This window comes from Denticeps clupeoides, chromosome 8 (assembly GCF_900700375.1).
Source record: "Denticeps clupeoides chromosome 8, fDenClu1.1, whole genome shotgun sequence".
NCBI lineage: Eukaryota > Metazoa > Chordata > Actinopteri > Clupeiformes > Denticipitidae > Denticeps > Denticeps clupeoides.
Genome location: NC_041714.1, coordinates 6,637,804 through 6,653,084, shown reverse-complemented (window position 1 = coordinate 6,653,084; position 15,281 = coordinate 6,637,804). Strand labels below are relative to the sequence as shown.

General features: G+C 40.2%; 1 protein-coding gene across 4 annotated transcripts in view; it reads left to right on the top strand.

Annotated features, from left to right (window-relative positions):
* tjap1 (tight junction associated protein 1 (peripheral)) overlaps positions 1–15,281 on the top strand; it is a 53,406-nt gene that overhangs the window by 30,196 nt on the left and 7,929 nt on the right. For all 4 annotated transcript variants that reach the window (XM_028988806.1, XM_028988808.1, XM_028988807.1 and 1 more), the window contains 2 exons: positions 6,335–6,496; positions 13,444–13,510. In XM_028988806.1, the coding sequence (XP_028844639.1) occupies positions 6,335–6,496; positions 13,444–13,510 (229 nt within the window). The remainder of the gene's footprint in view (positions 1–6,334; positions 6,497–13,443; positions 13,511–15,281) is intronic.

Genomic DNA, 15,281 nt, shown 5'->3' with positions numbered 1-15,281 from the left:
ACATTTTCCTTTTGAGAGTATTTCATAGGCCAGCTGTTGAGAAGGGTTGTGCATGTTCCTGCTTAATAAGACTGTCAATGTCATTGTCTTGCTTTGTAAATTGCACAGTAAATTTAATTAGCGCTTCTTTGTTGAGAGTTGAGTAACAGAAAATTACTTAATCATTTGCATTGTGCTTTAATCACAACCCATATGTAGTTGGTGGTGGGTTGATCAATGCAGATACGTTGCAGCACATAATATACACTACTACACTTAACTATAACACACTATATTTCTGTATGAAGTACGTAGCACTGGACAAGTGCACTGGACAAGATTCAGCATGGGGGGGAAGGTAATTTTTTTTGTTTTGAAGGATTTTTTACAATTTGTCTATAGCTGTTTTATTTCAGGCATGTTGAATTGGCTTAGCTTATTTGAATGAGAACTAATGCCTTTGAAATTTCAATTATTAAATTTTTCCATAATTATGAGCAACAAAGGACTGTAGTAAAGAAAATGTGGTGCTGTTTTACATTTGAGATACAATATTACTGTAGCACATTAGAATTATTCAGACGCTGCTTATCACATGCTGTTGCTTCATTCATACAGAATTGCTTGATATGGTTCTATAGCTGCAGTTGCACACTGTGCTCCCTCTCATTGATTCATTTTGTTTCAAAACGGACTCACAGCTCCGGGGTATGTTTTTTGAGGTGAGGGCTTCTGATGTGATTCTGGATAAGTGCTGCATTTACCTCGGCATGCACAAATTTGGTTTCACTGGTAAAAGTTTTTCTTAAGTCATCACAACTGCAGACCTGTACCTGTGTTAAATTGCATGTGAAACAGATTATGGATTGTTATTGAATTCACAATTTGGTTTATTTTGAGTGTTGTACAGACCCAAATGCCACTTTTATTAATGGCCTTTTTTTTTTTGTTTTGTTGAAGATGGGGTCATGTTGCTGATGACCTGTGAATAAGGGGCATTAAGAGCAAAACAAAATGAAGGGAAACACTAGTGATGTAGGAAACATGCCCTTGCACTTACATATCTGGTTACAGTGCACACACTTATACTCACTGTTTGGGTGTGTGACATATTGATGGGGGTAGGTTGAAATTGTTCAGAATTCATTTTAATGGTTTAAATTCTTCTTCACGGTTATACAATTGCACTCAAACAAAACTGGCTATGTGAGTAGTTAGTTCCTCTTCTCCAAGATCCAGATAACTATCAAGCAGTTTTTTGTTACTCAGTTTTTTTCTGTAAACCCTAGAGACAGTCTTTAATGTGCGATTAGTGAACACCTCCCATGTGCTACGTCCCCTGTAGTGCTTCATAAATAGGGCTCTCCTGGAACCAGCCCCACCCAACAGACACTCAGACATGAACGGGAAGATAGGTTTGGATGGGCTTTGCTTGGGAGAGCTATGGATATGTTTGACCGACACCAATCTTTTGGATTGCTATCCAGAGCCGCTTATTTGCGATGCAGTTTGTTGTCATGGAAACAGAAGTCTGACTAGTGGTGTGATGCCACAAGAATTGCTGAAATAGAGGCTAGGCTCCATGTGTTTGTACTCGGGAAACCTGTTGTAGGAGCGATCACTTTCAGCCACTTGATCCTTGTGGAGGCACAGAAGACCTCTAGATGCATCTTACATGCCATTTAGCTATCGACCTGTAGCAAAGTACTTTCTAAGTACATTGTTACCCCACCTGCCTAAGTACATTGTGCAAAAAAGTAAAGGGAAGACAAAAGTAAGACATCCCTAGATATGAATGAATGAAAAATTCTCATTAAATACTTTGTTCTTTACATACGTGAATGTGCTGACAACAATATTATCAGTGGAAATCAAATGAATCAACCCATGCATCAACCCAGTCTGGGGTGCAACGTGGCATTGGTGGATGCAGCGTGACATGATGTCCCAGATGTGAATTTGACTCAGATCTGGGGAACGGCCAGGCCAGTCCATACCATCAATTCCTTTGTCTTGCAGCTGACTGCTGACTCACTCCAGCCACATGAGTCTTGCATTAGGAGGAACCCAGGGCCAACCGCACCAGCATATGGTCTCACAAGGGGTCTGAAGATCTCATCTCGGTTCCTAATGGCAGACAGGCTACCTCTGGCGAGCGTTCAAAAGTGACCAAAAGATCAGCCAGAAAGCATAGGAACTGAGAAGGGGTCTGTGGTCATCACCTGCAGAACCACGCCTTTATTGGGGATGTCTTGCTAATTGCCGATAATTTCCTCCTGTTGTCTATTCCATTTGCACAGCAGCATGAGAAATTGATTGTCGATCAGTGTTGCTTCTTAAGTGGACAGTTTGATTGACTTTGAGTTACATGGTGTTGTTTAAGTGTACCTGAGCAGTGTTACATTGTGGTGTTTAAGTGCTCAAGTGCTGTATAAAAACTATGTTTAAGAGCCAGTACTTCTGTATTTCTCTTTATGTTTATATTGTCTAAAGTCCAACCCTGCCCTTATCTTATGAAGCATAGCGGTTCCTCCCTTCTTGCTTTCAGTTTTGTGACTTTGTATCGGCCTTTTGGAGCCTATGGGACACAATGAGAAGCCGGGCAGGACTTTGTCTCCCTGGGAATGTCAGCACCTCACGGCAGTTATAGCTGTCTGCAAGGTCCCACCGGTCTCTTTATGGGGTGGTCAGCTGGGGACGAGTGAGATTTATTTCACGGTATCCCTACCCTCTCAAATGACAGTGAGGGTAAGGATGATAACATTGTCCCGGTCTCTTCATTCCGCCTCGTACATGCAGGCTTCTCCCAGTCATCATTCCGCATCTCACGGCAGCGTCTCTCTTCAGTGTCCTGCAGCCTCCACTCCCTGCCTGCCTGCCTGGCATCGTCCCACGTCTGCGATGTGGAAAGCCCTCCTGCTGTCAGCTAACAGAGGCAGAGCCACCAAGAGCCCGAGTCAGACTGGGGGATGTTTAATAATTTCGTTTTTTTTTTAAAGATAATATAATTTCTCCCTTTTTCAGGATGTGCATGCAGATTTGTCTAATGTATTTCAGACAGACATACAGCATAGCTGATGGTTTGGTCAAAGGTTAATAAAGTCAGCAGAGTTCTCACTGATTTATTTCCAGTAGTGAGTTGAAGCTTCAGCTGACATAGTACAGAACAACACAAACAGGATTTTCTTTTTTTGTTTTCAGAATTTTTCTCTTTTTTGTTGTTCTTAAATCAACACATGCCCACAGAGTACTTTAGATGATTTGATCAGAATTGGCAGTCATCTGCCAAATTAATGCGCTGTGGCAGGAGTGTTGCTTGGCTGTGACTTGGCAGAAGTGTGTGTAATAGTGGAATTGGGGACAGTGGCACACAGCAGATGGTGCTTCCCCACTACGCTGCCTGTCTGCTGCGGCAGAATAGTGTAGCACGGTGGTGGGCAGCCTGGGAGGTCAGGATCCTTGTCCCCGGTTGTTTCATCATTGTGGGGAGCAGTGGTAGCATCTATGCTCTGTCCCCACACACTTTCGTTGTGTCACCGTGTGCTGTGCTGTGTTTCACAAAGACAATAAACTTCACTTTCACATTTCCAAACCCTAAGACTTGTCTGTAGGGATGGAGAACCAGTAAACCAGTACTGGACTGCTCCAGAATGAAACATAGTCCAGCACTTGGTACTGTATGCAATATTAATGCATTTTTAGTTGAACTATCCTGTAATTAGAGTTAAAGGTGTGAACCTTCCCTGGTTGCATGATTCAGTTTGATGTCATTGGTTCTTTAGTATATCTTTATGGATCACATGACGTTATTTATTTATTTTTTTTCAAATTCAAACCAGGGAGATGCTTTCACTGTAAAATAAGAATTTAAATTCTCCGCCATTCTCATCTGTGAGTGCCATCAGTGAGATGACAGATACTGCCACCACAAAACCGCTGCGCAACGTCATGATATAATCAATGAAGTTCTGCACTGCACTGATGCAGAATTGACCTACTCAAAACCCCCAGGGCTTTTGAACGGGAGAGGGGCTCACGGCAGCACCCGCTGATCCTTGAAAATGTGACACTGATTTCATATGACAGTTCAACAAACAACTTAATAATATTAAGTCACTAATATTAAGTTACATTTTTGATGAATTAATGACTGTTTTGGTCTATTTTAGCAGCGCAAATAGATCAGATGAATCCAAACAACGAGTGAAACCCCCTGCAAGAGTGTCCCCACTGGTTGAGAACCACTGGATTATGACATTAAGTTCATCACCACTAATAAGGACCGGATGAAATGGCAAAAAATGTTTTCCTGACGCCACAATAATTGATTTCTTTTCCCCCTGATGTGGCCAGATTAACAACATCTGGATTAAAACCTGAAGAAACCACAGAAAAGATGTAAATTTTATTCACATCTAAAAGAAAGTAATATTACTTAACTGTATTGATATATAAATCTATAATAACACACCTGAACTTTCTTCAAATTGTTGAGTTAGTGAAAGTTTCGGTTCTATAATGGCCAAAACCAAAGCATTGCCCCACAGTTGATGTCATCACTTCCTCCACTGCTTTCATTTTGGTCAAGCTACTTTTCTAGCTTTACCTCTCTCTGTACCTTAGGTCCCGTCCACACAGAAACATTTTTCTCTGAAACTTTTGAATTTTTTTAATTGGCTGCAGAGTGAATTTCGCTTTTACACGTGTCCATGTGGACTGCAGAGGGGATTTTTTTGTGTGTTAAGGTATTATTAAGTATTTAAAGGCATTTAAATATTACAAGTATTAGTGTTGCGTAACTCATGGGGGGTGCCCTGGGAATGCGGCTTTATTTCCGCATCAGCTCTGCGGCACGTATCAGTCTATCCTCCAACCTGACTTATAACCCAAAACGCATCATACAGTACATGTTCATGGTTGTGCTGCATCGGCTGCAGAACTTCATAAAGCAACTTCAAGAAATCCTCTCTAATGAAAAGTCAAGGCTGGAGACGTGTTCTGGCACTTAACACTCTGCGGAAGACAACTAGAGTCAAAACAAGACGTGAGAACGAGGAGTTACAGCGCCACTTACAGGTGTGGACAGGGGTTAAAACAGCATTCGAGCAGTCATCTGCGTCTCCGTGTGGACGAAAACGTTTCTGATAACACTCCTGTGTGAATGCAGATTTTTTTTTTTTAGAAACTAAACCCATTATAGAGCAAATCGTTCTCTTGTGGGTGGGACCTTAGACTTATATGTACGCTGTAGAGGCAACAATGGGTCATGTCACAACAAAATATTTATGTGTGAGCATGCAGTCACAACAGAAACAGAGGAGGAAATCAGTAAATTTGCCATGTGTGATTGATTTGCCCAAAGCCGGTCATTGTAATTGACCTGAATTTTTATCACATTCCCGATCACCCAGTCCTGGCGTGTACCGAGGGTGTCGATGGTCTTGGAGGTTGATGGAATGAGACAGCAGAGAGGCAAAATGTAGGGTGATTCCCATGGGTGGTCACAGCCATTGGAGGGTAAAAAAAAAAAAAAAATCATGGCACACATCCCCAAAAAATAAAAGGACAAGAAACATAACTCATATAAAGAACCAAAAAAAAAAAAAAAAACTTCACTCAGGTACAGGCTATTTCAGCCGCCAAGCACACGGCTCCAAGCAGCAACATGGACCCTCACAACAGCTTAAGTGCACAACACAAGTGCTTAAAACCAGACACTGTAAATTTTGGCAGCTGTTTTGAGGTCATGGCGAAGACGCGGTGGCGCTTATGCATCGTTACATACCCCTAATAATGATGTGTGTCATGGTGCTTATGCTCTGTGGTCATCATGGTGAACTAGGTAATCATCATTATTAAAATATTAAATGAACCAAACCTAGGTGGTAGGATGGTAGTAGCCTAGTACTCGCCTATGACCCAGAAGACCCAGGTTCAAATCCCACTTACTACCATTGTGTCCCTGAGCAAGACACTTAACCCTAAGTTGTCCATTTTGCCAGTCTCAAATTTGATTGGTCAGATCGATCTCAACCTGTATCGATAGCTGACTTGAGTGTTATCTGAGGCTGTAGCAGCCTGTGTTTGGGTGTGTGTGTTTGCTGTATTGTCTGTAAGCCGATTGTGAGTAGTATGCATCTCACTATTGTTCACAGCACTACAGGAGTACAGTTTTCTCAATTCGTAAGCTAATTATTCAGCCGTTTGCTCCACTCTTTGTTTAGAGCATAACCACTGCAAGGTGTCCAGCCCCTGGGGACAGAGTTGATTTGTTGATTGTCCTTTGTTGATTTGTGGCTCTTAGGTGTGTGTTTGTGTGTGCTTCTATCTGAATGAACTCCATCTCCTCCCCTAGAATCCTCCAGCAGCAGAATGAAGACCTACGACGTCGACTCACGCACACCACGCATAAGATGGAAGGCGTGGAGGCGGAGTTTGAGACGAGCCGTCACTACATGCAGGCAGAGATGAGCCGTGCACGAGATGACCTGGAGAAGATGAGGGACAAGTTCCGCAGGTACCACAGAGACACTTAATAAAATATTGAACATTTAGGAATTAGCTCAAAACTAATTCCTAAAAAAAATATAAAAAATGTGTAGTTTAATCTCAGATTGACCTAGTGGAGGGTTATTCTTTTTTTTGATGCCCACTAAATTGCACATACAAAATACACTTTCTTACACTTACACAAGGATTCTTTTGAATTCTGGACACACAGCTCTGAAATTCAGGCGGGAAACCGTGTACAAGAATGCGTGTGACTCTAGCTATGCCTGAAATCTGGGACACGGAAGGGGGAAAAAATGAATTAAATGCCTCCTTGCAATCCATTTTTAATGATCACGATCAAAGTCATTGATTTTAAGGAGTTCTTTTAGATTTATTATGCTCCTGGCTTTTACTTTAATTCTAATGACCTCGGGCCATGTTGAGCCTGTGTTTGTGTTAGAGACAGAGAGCCACAGCAGGCGTTTAGATGTCATGAAATTACAGCTGGAACCGAGACTGGTTTATACAAGCTTGCCATCCCATTGTAATATATTGTACAAAACCATTTAGAATTGTCCCTGTTTTGTTTATTTAAAAAAAACTCAAATTAATGTTCTAAATGTCAATGGCAACTGGTTGTGGCTGTTAATGAAAGGAATATCTGCATAAATGTGGCAACGGCAATTATCAGCAACAATTAGTCCTATGGAATTCTGCGTTCAATAATGCAAGTCTGTCACTTTAAAAGCTTCATTGATTCTTAGAAAACCCTTCTGTCTTAGTAGAGCTTGAAAACATTTGCACTTATTAAAGAAGCAATTAGGGCTGTACGATATAGCCTAAAAACCAAATATTTTAGCTTGATTAAACCTTTTATTGTTTTTTTTTTCCTCTGAATTTATTAAAGGTTAATTGTTTTTGGTTTGGTAGCTTATATCTGCTATTGTTACCTGCTAGCATCCCTCAGGCTGGCGTCACTGCCACAATGAAGGTGTCATTTACATCTCATTTACTGCAAAATGAAGTGGGTCCGTTGTGTTGCTTGTGTATAGCTTTTGGCCGAAAATAAAATATTACACTTTTTAATGCACAGAGCGAGCGGCATCCACAGATGCTATTAAATCAGTTGGGTTACGCAGACTTGCCATCCAAACCCCTTCCAAATGCCTGAGGAGACATGGGCAGTCTTGGAGATGAGGTGTTCACCTAACATGCTGCCGCCAGACTGTCTGCTGGTCTTGGAAAAGAGGAGCAGTTTAGCATAGGGCAGTCCTCTGTGCGGTAACATTATGAAATTATTTAAAATGTTCATATATTACCTCCATTTTGAATAAAATGACCTGAATTGTGTTTCATGTAAGAGAACATGACTGTTTCAATGACCATTTCCTATAGATATTCCAACTCATTTCAAGGAAATTTGCAAATGACTCTAAACTAAATAACCGTGTAAATAACCTAGCGCACATGTAAATGACCTAGCTTGTTTATACGTCCTGCCACCCCCAGCTGGTTATCACATGCTGCCGCCCCCTCTCCTCGCTCCACAGCCAGCAGCAGGCACACCAATATTCCACCCACATCCGCGATGCCACCCTGGGCAATTGCCCATGTCACCCATATCAAAAAACTCCATTGGAAATGACTCATAAATAGTACAAACCGAAAATATCACAGTCGCCCTAGTGGCTTGCTGCAGTACAGGTAAAATGAGTGTGTTAACATTGACAAAGGCTAAGAAATAACACAAATTTTGAAGGAAAATTAATCTATCAAATAATAATATATGACTCAAGATAAAATACAACTAATATATTGTATTTTAGAAGAGCATTGGCCCTCAGACAAATGTAGTTGACAACCTTGATGCAGGGTCTTGTGTGGATTTTTATTTTTATTTTTTTAATAAATCAAATGCTAGGAGTTCATGAGACTGTTACGAGTAAATCGGCCGAGAAGTAATGACAGTCTTCATTAAATAGCTTCAATAGAAGCATCCCTCCTCTGGGATTACATTTTCCCTGTCCAGAAAAAACAGCTTCTCACATTCTATGAGATGCTCCATGAAAGCTGGCTAATGAAGACACAGCCAGCTATAGAATACACAGCTGCTCTACCCATGTGGGTTACATCAGTCGCCAAATCCTGCATGTGGAACCACTGAACACTTTATTCAATCGTTTCTCGGCACAGTGAGCCAGCTGAGCAAAATGTTCGAATCATGCCGAGCAGCCTTGATTTTAATTGCAGGTGAAGGTAGAAATACGTATAGTATACTGGCGTATAAAGTGAGGAGACTTTGGGATTCTGATTCTGATTCGTATTCAGTAATATGGTCCTAGAAAGGCACAGGACTAATCAATGTGGAGCATACCTAGTCTAAGATGCATGCAGAAAAACAGAAAAAAAGGCTATTTAAATGTGATTTAAAATAAATAAATAATTGGTTATTATCAATGAAGACCATGCGCTTAACATATTCATAGTATAATTCATTACACCGGATCCAGAGGACCAGTAGAAAAATAATGATTTAACATCAGCATATTAATTGCAGCAGAACAGTAAACAAGCTTTCACGCAGTGGGTTTTCACACAGGGGCAGTACGATAACCACGATAACATGACAGAACGGAGAACAGCACCAGCAGAGAGCACCAAAAATAACAGCAATCAACCAAAAAATGTGATGAAATAGTTGTCTTCCTCTTGGCTAGGGTGGTGTGAAAGTGAAGTGATTGTGAGCAGCACAGCACACAGGGCACACATGAAAGGTGCCCGGGGAGCAGTGTGTGGGAACAGTTTTGTTTCTGATGTTTGTATGTGATTTTGATATGTAGTTCACAGATTTTAAAAATAATGAAAGAAATATGATTGGTTGCACTTATTAGTTTTAATTCAACACTTAAAAGTTTCAAGTGGGCTTTTGGCAATCACAACAGCAGTCTTCTCCTGTGGACTTGCTGGCATTTTATGAGTATTCCTTCATACAGAAGCCACTAAATTTAACCAGCCAATAAAAAGAAACACCTGCAGCCAGAGCCAATATATACATTTGAAATTTTTAAACTATTTCTGAGCTAAATTTGAATTTTAAAAAATTCCATAGTGGGCACTGACAAACTTTTTCTGAACCAATTTGTCTGATTGCCTTGGCTAGCAGGTCCTTGCATAGGTAATAAATACGATTCTCTCCCATACATTTTGAGTTGCACTGAAATACATTTGTGAGAATACAATGGTATGTGTTAATTTAGTTCACCTTTTCAGGTTTTCTTTTTTTTCCCTCCATTCACTGATGTGTTGCTAGGCAACTGATCTCTTATTTCTTGGATATTGATTTGTGTGACTCATTTAATTTTATTAATAAATGATTTAATAATCAAGAAGCCACAGCTGCATTTGAAGACTGGTGAAAGAAGTGGCAGTGAAGGCTGGCTTCCTTTCATTTTTCCTTTATATTCCTGAGCAACATTGGATAATTTCATGGTCAGTCAGTCTAGAGCACAATTGTGCTGATCAAGGACATAACTGTAGTTGGAGGATTTGAAAGGGGGATTTTTGAAATGGCATTTTTAAATTGTATTTTTTTTTTTAAGCAAAGACCCTGGCTCTGTCTTTTCAACATCTCTACTCTTATTTGTAGTTGGAGAATTGTTCCCACCGTTCCAGAGTGATTTTGTATAATCAGATGCTGTTTATTTTTCTGTTGCTAGTCAAAGTACTGACTGTCACAAATTACTACTGTCATATTAGTTATTTTTCATTTCAAAATAATTTTGATTCTTTTGCTTGGTGTTTTTCGCATAACAGCTTTCATAAACAACAAAGAATGAACCTCTCTTGGCCGGACAGCATGGAAATGTTTCAAGAGCTCCTTTACCACCAACAAACACACAGACCATTATTTAACAAAACATGCAGCCTAATGGATGAATCAGTCATCATTTTATTGACTACATTTAATATACCTTAATTCCAGATTAAGCATATTAAGGGTGTTTTTATTTATCATTTGTTAATTTTTTTTTATCAGATATTATCACTTGAGTTAGAAGTAGGACTGTTCGCTAGTCGTCCTCAGGATTTACGCTAGTGAACAAGCCTCGGGCGTGTAGCCCTTTGCTTAGGGCCTGTTAGTGTCCATATTCATAATTTAGCTTGCATGCTTCACGTACTGAGCTGTTATACAGTAGTCAGAGTGTGTCATCACAGCCAGGACCCAAGGATGCATTCCCACCTCTAATCACTTAGACTCCCGCTGATGCAGAATTTGCACACTATCTAGTCAAAGAAAATGCTCTAATTGGATTACAATTGGCTAATGATTAGACAGCACTGTGTGTCGCATCTGATCATTTGAGAGAGTAATTATGTAACTGCTTTCAAGGGCTTGCCTTGTTGCCTGTGTAGCTGTGAGTTACTTATGTTTATTTAGAATTTATCCATCCATTTAAATTCTATTTTTGTAAAACATGATCATTGAGTTTATAATTAAGGTCTCCATTTAGTATTCAGGCAATGCAGGAGGTTTGGGCTTTGGTGGCTAAGATCGTTATTTAACGTACTTTAGTTAAAAATGAATTTATTAAAATCTAATTGTTACAAACATTCCCTGATCAAAGGATATTGATTAGAGAGGGTGGAGAGAGTAGGAGAGCCCAGCCCTCAGTCAGCCTCCAGTGGGAAATGAAGCTTCAGCAGATGGTGTTTGTAAGCATACATTGGATATTGATATTCTCTTCATGAAAAATCCATCACGTAATTATTAGACGTGAAGGAGTATACATCTATTTTTTTAAAAGTGGTAGGAATTGCCCCTTCTTTATGGGATTATTTTCCTAGTTTCTGATTCTAGAGTTAGGGCTTTGGTGAAAGAAATCAAACACTTTCAATTTTTCACTTTAGTCTTTACTTAAATACAAAATATGAACTCACTCACTCTTATCTGAAAGTACATACACCTTAAAATGTGATCACACCTAGAAGCCTGAATGTTAGTCCTCATATGTAAGTTGTTTTGTACAAAAATCAATAAAAGTTACATTTTTTTCACTGACTGCTTTTAAATACCAGCACAGCTATTGGCTGGTATTTGTGCCACTAGAAATTGAATTTGAATGTAATATATTTGAAACTTAATCTGAATGTAGTAATTTGAATGTGAATTCCAATTAAATTGAAACTTCATCTGTAAAAAAAGCTTAACTCAATTTAAGTTGACACAATTCAATTTTAGATTAATGCCACTTGCAGTTTTGGGTTTTTGAGGGAAAGCAGTAGAGCACAATTCCCAACTGAGCTCATTTCCACATTTTAGGACAGCTCTGCAAGTCATGGGAAAGTAGAACTTTTGTATGGGTGTGGCATGTGCCGGCCGGTGTTACACATCAACTGGTGACCTGTGCTGGGCAACAGTCAAATAAAATGAAACTGCAATCGTTTGTGTCCATGGGTGTGTCCCGATAGAACAGAACAATCAGCTATACATGCAGCAGAAACCAATAAGAAACCACTCCTGGGACATTCATTGCTAGTGTATCAGTGCTTGGTGTTTATATTGCTGGAATGGCACAGCAACAAAAAATATATATATAAAATCACGCTGTCAGAATCATTATTTTGTATGTCATTACAATCGTTTGTTCCAACAAAATTGCAGAATTTACGCTTTGAGCCCTTTATGTTCACACCAGTCATTACCGTTTCGTTTTAAAATCATCAGTCCTCTGACCTTAAGGTCCCATAGGTTTTGAAACATTTCCACGTTTCGTTGAGTGAGTGGAATGGAGCAGTACATCATCTTAACTGTCCAAAGCGAATACAGTATTTTGCATCAGCTGCTTTATATTGTGGCCTTGAGAGATTATTTTTTTCCATGCCCTGCACACAGAAGTGCTGATTCTGTGCTCGTGCTGTATAGTTTCTCATCATTGTTGTTAAATGAAGTGTGTCTTCACTTTCACATTTCTCTTAAATTTAATGGCTTGTATTGCATTCAGTCTGCTGGGTTTTTGTGGTGCTTTGATCTACTTTGAAATTATTACCTTAACTAAATTTAATGCATCAGTTTGAGTGTCTACAATGATGATGATGATTGTGATGAGGAAAGTGCTTCACTGTTCCTTGTAGCGTTGCAGACATTTTTATTTTGTTTGCAGGAACACAAATGGGCCTAAAAAACAGCTTTTGCGCAGTGAAGCTACAAGAGAAAGTAATATTCACAGGCTTTTATTCAATCACTTGCTAACATTCGACTGATTGATTCCACATTGTTGTAGGTAGCAGCCGGTCATAACGGCTTTTGTCCCGAAAGGCACTGTTAGCACTCAAGATCTTTTTCTTTTGACCGTTGTAATTTGTGCTGAGCATAAAGACAGTTGAGTGATGGCTTTGCTAACCTCTGCAGACTTGTACAGCAACACCGTCTAAGAGGAAAAAGAATAAAATATTGTCTGATCTGCCAAATGAGTAACATTCGGTTTTCTGTGCATATATTACGCAGCAGGTAAACGGTCCGTTCTTAAAGTAGAGGGAGAGTATAGAGCTAAATTTGACAACAACAAATTATGATGAGAAGACCGGACCAGAAGCATCTCTCTGTTCCCAGTATTCAGTGATTTAGCATCTACAACATGTGGTCCGGTAGCCCTGCCTGGTCTAACCCTGCAGTATATTTTTAAAATTTTTATTCTTAGCTCATTTTAACCCTACCTATTTGACATGTGCGCTACCTCAGCTGTGAAGCAGGTTCGGAATTAAGATAGATTAAAGCCTCGTTGGTCTGGAATGAGGTTTTAACCCAGTTTAAAGGTGCTGATGCTCCTATTTGCATTTCTCCAAATGGTACGTTAGTTGAGCAGATCCTGTTATGGAAGTATCATCTGGAAGGACCGGATGGACATTATTCACTGTTAGTTTAATGCATGCTGACTGTGTGTGTGTGTGTGTGTGTGTGTGTGTGTCTTACAGACTGCAGAACAGCTATACTTCCTCACAGAGAGCCAACCAGGAACTGGAAGAGAAGCTTCATGCCCTGGTAATTTTTTTTTCTATTTCTACTGCTATTGTAAAATGTCGGCATTTTTTTGTTTTCTTTCTCTCTCAATTTTTTCTCATGTGACACCTGCTTGTAAAAAAAAAAGCTGTTTAAATGTTAAAGTGCTTTATTTGACATAAACTTGTGTTCATAGGTCATGTTGTGAGGTTGGTGCGACGAGGAGATCAACTCCTACATGCCGACATTCTTGTCGTTTATGAGCCTTTATCTGAAACTGCAGCAGGATCAGGGCGCCTATTACATCATGTTGGAGCCAGCCGGAGAGCATTAATGACTGTAGAATATGATCACAGACTTACCCCGCCCCCCCCCCCAGCGGCTCTTGATCGCTTCTGCAGCCTGTGTGTCTGTGCAGTGTGTGTGTGTGTGTGTGTGTGTGTGTGTGTGTGTGTGTTGGCTTTCACACAGAGTGACTTTAATGAGGGTTTTAACCAACCAGGGATGGAGACTCCTTCTATGCTCCTGCATATAACACTCCAAACGTGTTTAAATTTATCATCACGCCGGAGTCGGAGCCTGTGCAGTATTTGCTGTCCCGGCAGTGCTGTGCAGTGCAGGCCAGTTCCAAGTTCCCGTTCCAAGCTTCCCTCCTGAGTAGCTTGTCAGCACAGCATCCTTTAATGAATAACAAATAGATGAAATGTAGGACTTGGCCTGCCACACTTAAACAGAAAGCTCTCTCATTGATTGGACCTGCCGAGCTGGACCGGGCTCCACTTTCTGACGTGTCGCTGGGCCTAGTGAAACATTTTTGGCTCTTCGTTGGTGTGCGTGCCCCCCACGCTTATGCTCTTTCTGCTCAGAATCCAATCACATGAGATCGAAGGCAACATGCCATGTCTCTACCCCTGCAATGAAATTGATTTCCCATGAAGTTTTTAAATTTGACGAGCAGCAAGGCTGGTTGCCCTCTCACCCGTCCCTTGGCCTGCGGCTCAGTTTACACTCTGCCTGCTGAGAGTGCTGCATCTCAGAACCACACACGTACAAGCGAGGAACATGGAATCTCTCTCGCCACTCACATTTGGCGGTAATTTGCACTACAGACCCAAAGTGCGGGTCCTCCCTCAGATTTTTATTACCAGAAAACATACAAATTAGAAAAGCAAACGTAAGTGACTTGATGTTGGAAGTGTAATGTGATGTACTAGAGCATGGTCTCTTTGTGGTCATGATTTCACAAGCATTTACCTGCTGTTGTGTGAAATAAATTATAATATTTTTCCCTTGCAAGGGGAAAATTTAAACGGAATCTGACATTAATTGTGACCCCCACGTGCATTTCACCAGGAAAGGAGTTCAGTCCGAGCACTACTGGATGTCAGCGTGGCTTTTAGGGAAACATGGCTTTGTTGCATTTGTGTGAGGCAGTGGTGCCATGGTAGATGCTGAAAATGTCACCACATGCCAATGCTTACTGAAGGCAAATGTCCGCTGTCAAGGATTCTGGGAAATCCCTGTTTGGATTCCCTGCTGTCTCTCATATTTCCCTTCAGTCTACTTAGTGCATGTGTGTATATTATATATATATTTTAATAGACAGTGTACCCTGATTATTTAACTTTTATGAATATTGGCCTGTATACTAATTATGCAGCAGCCACTGAATACTTTATTAAGATTATGATTTATAAATAAATGCAATTTATATGCAATTGAAGTGGTTTTAATAAAACCTTAAGTACAAAATATGCTTTTTAAATCTCTCCGAATCAGGTTCTTTACTTACTGTTGTTTAAAGAAAAGTTCA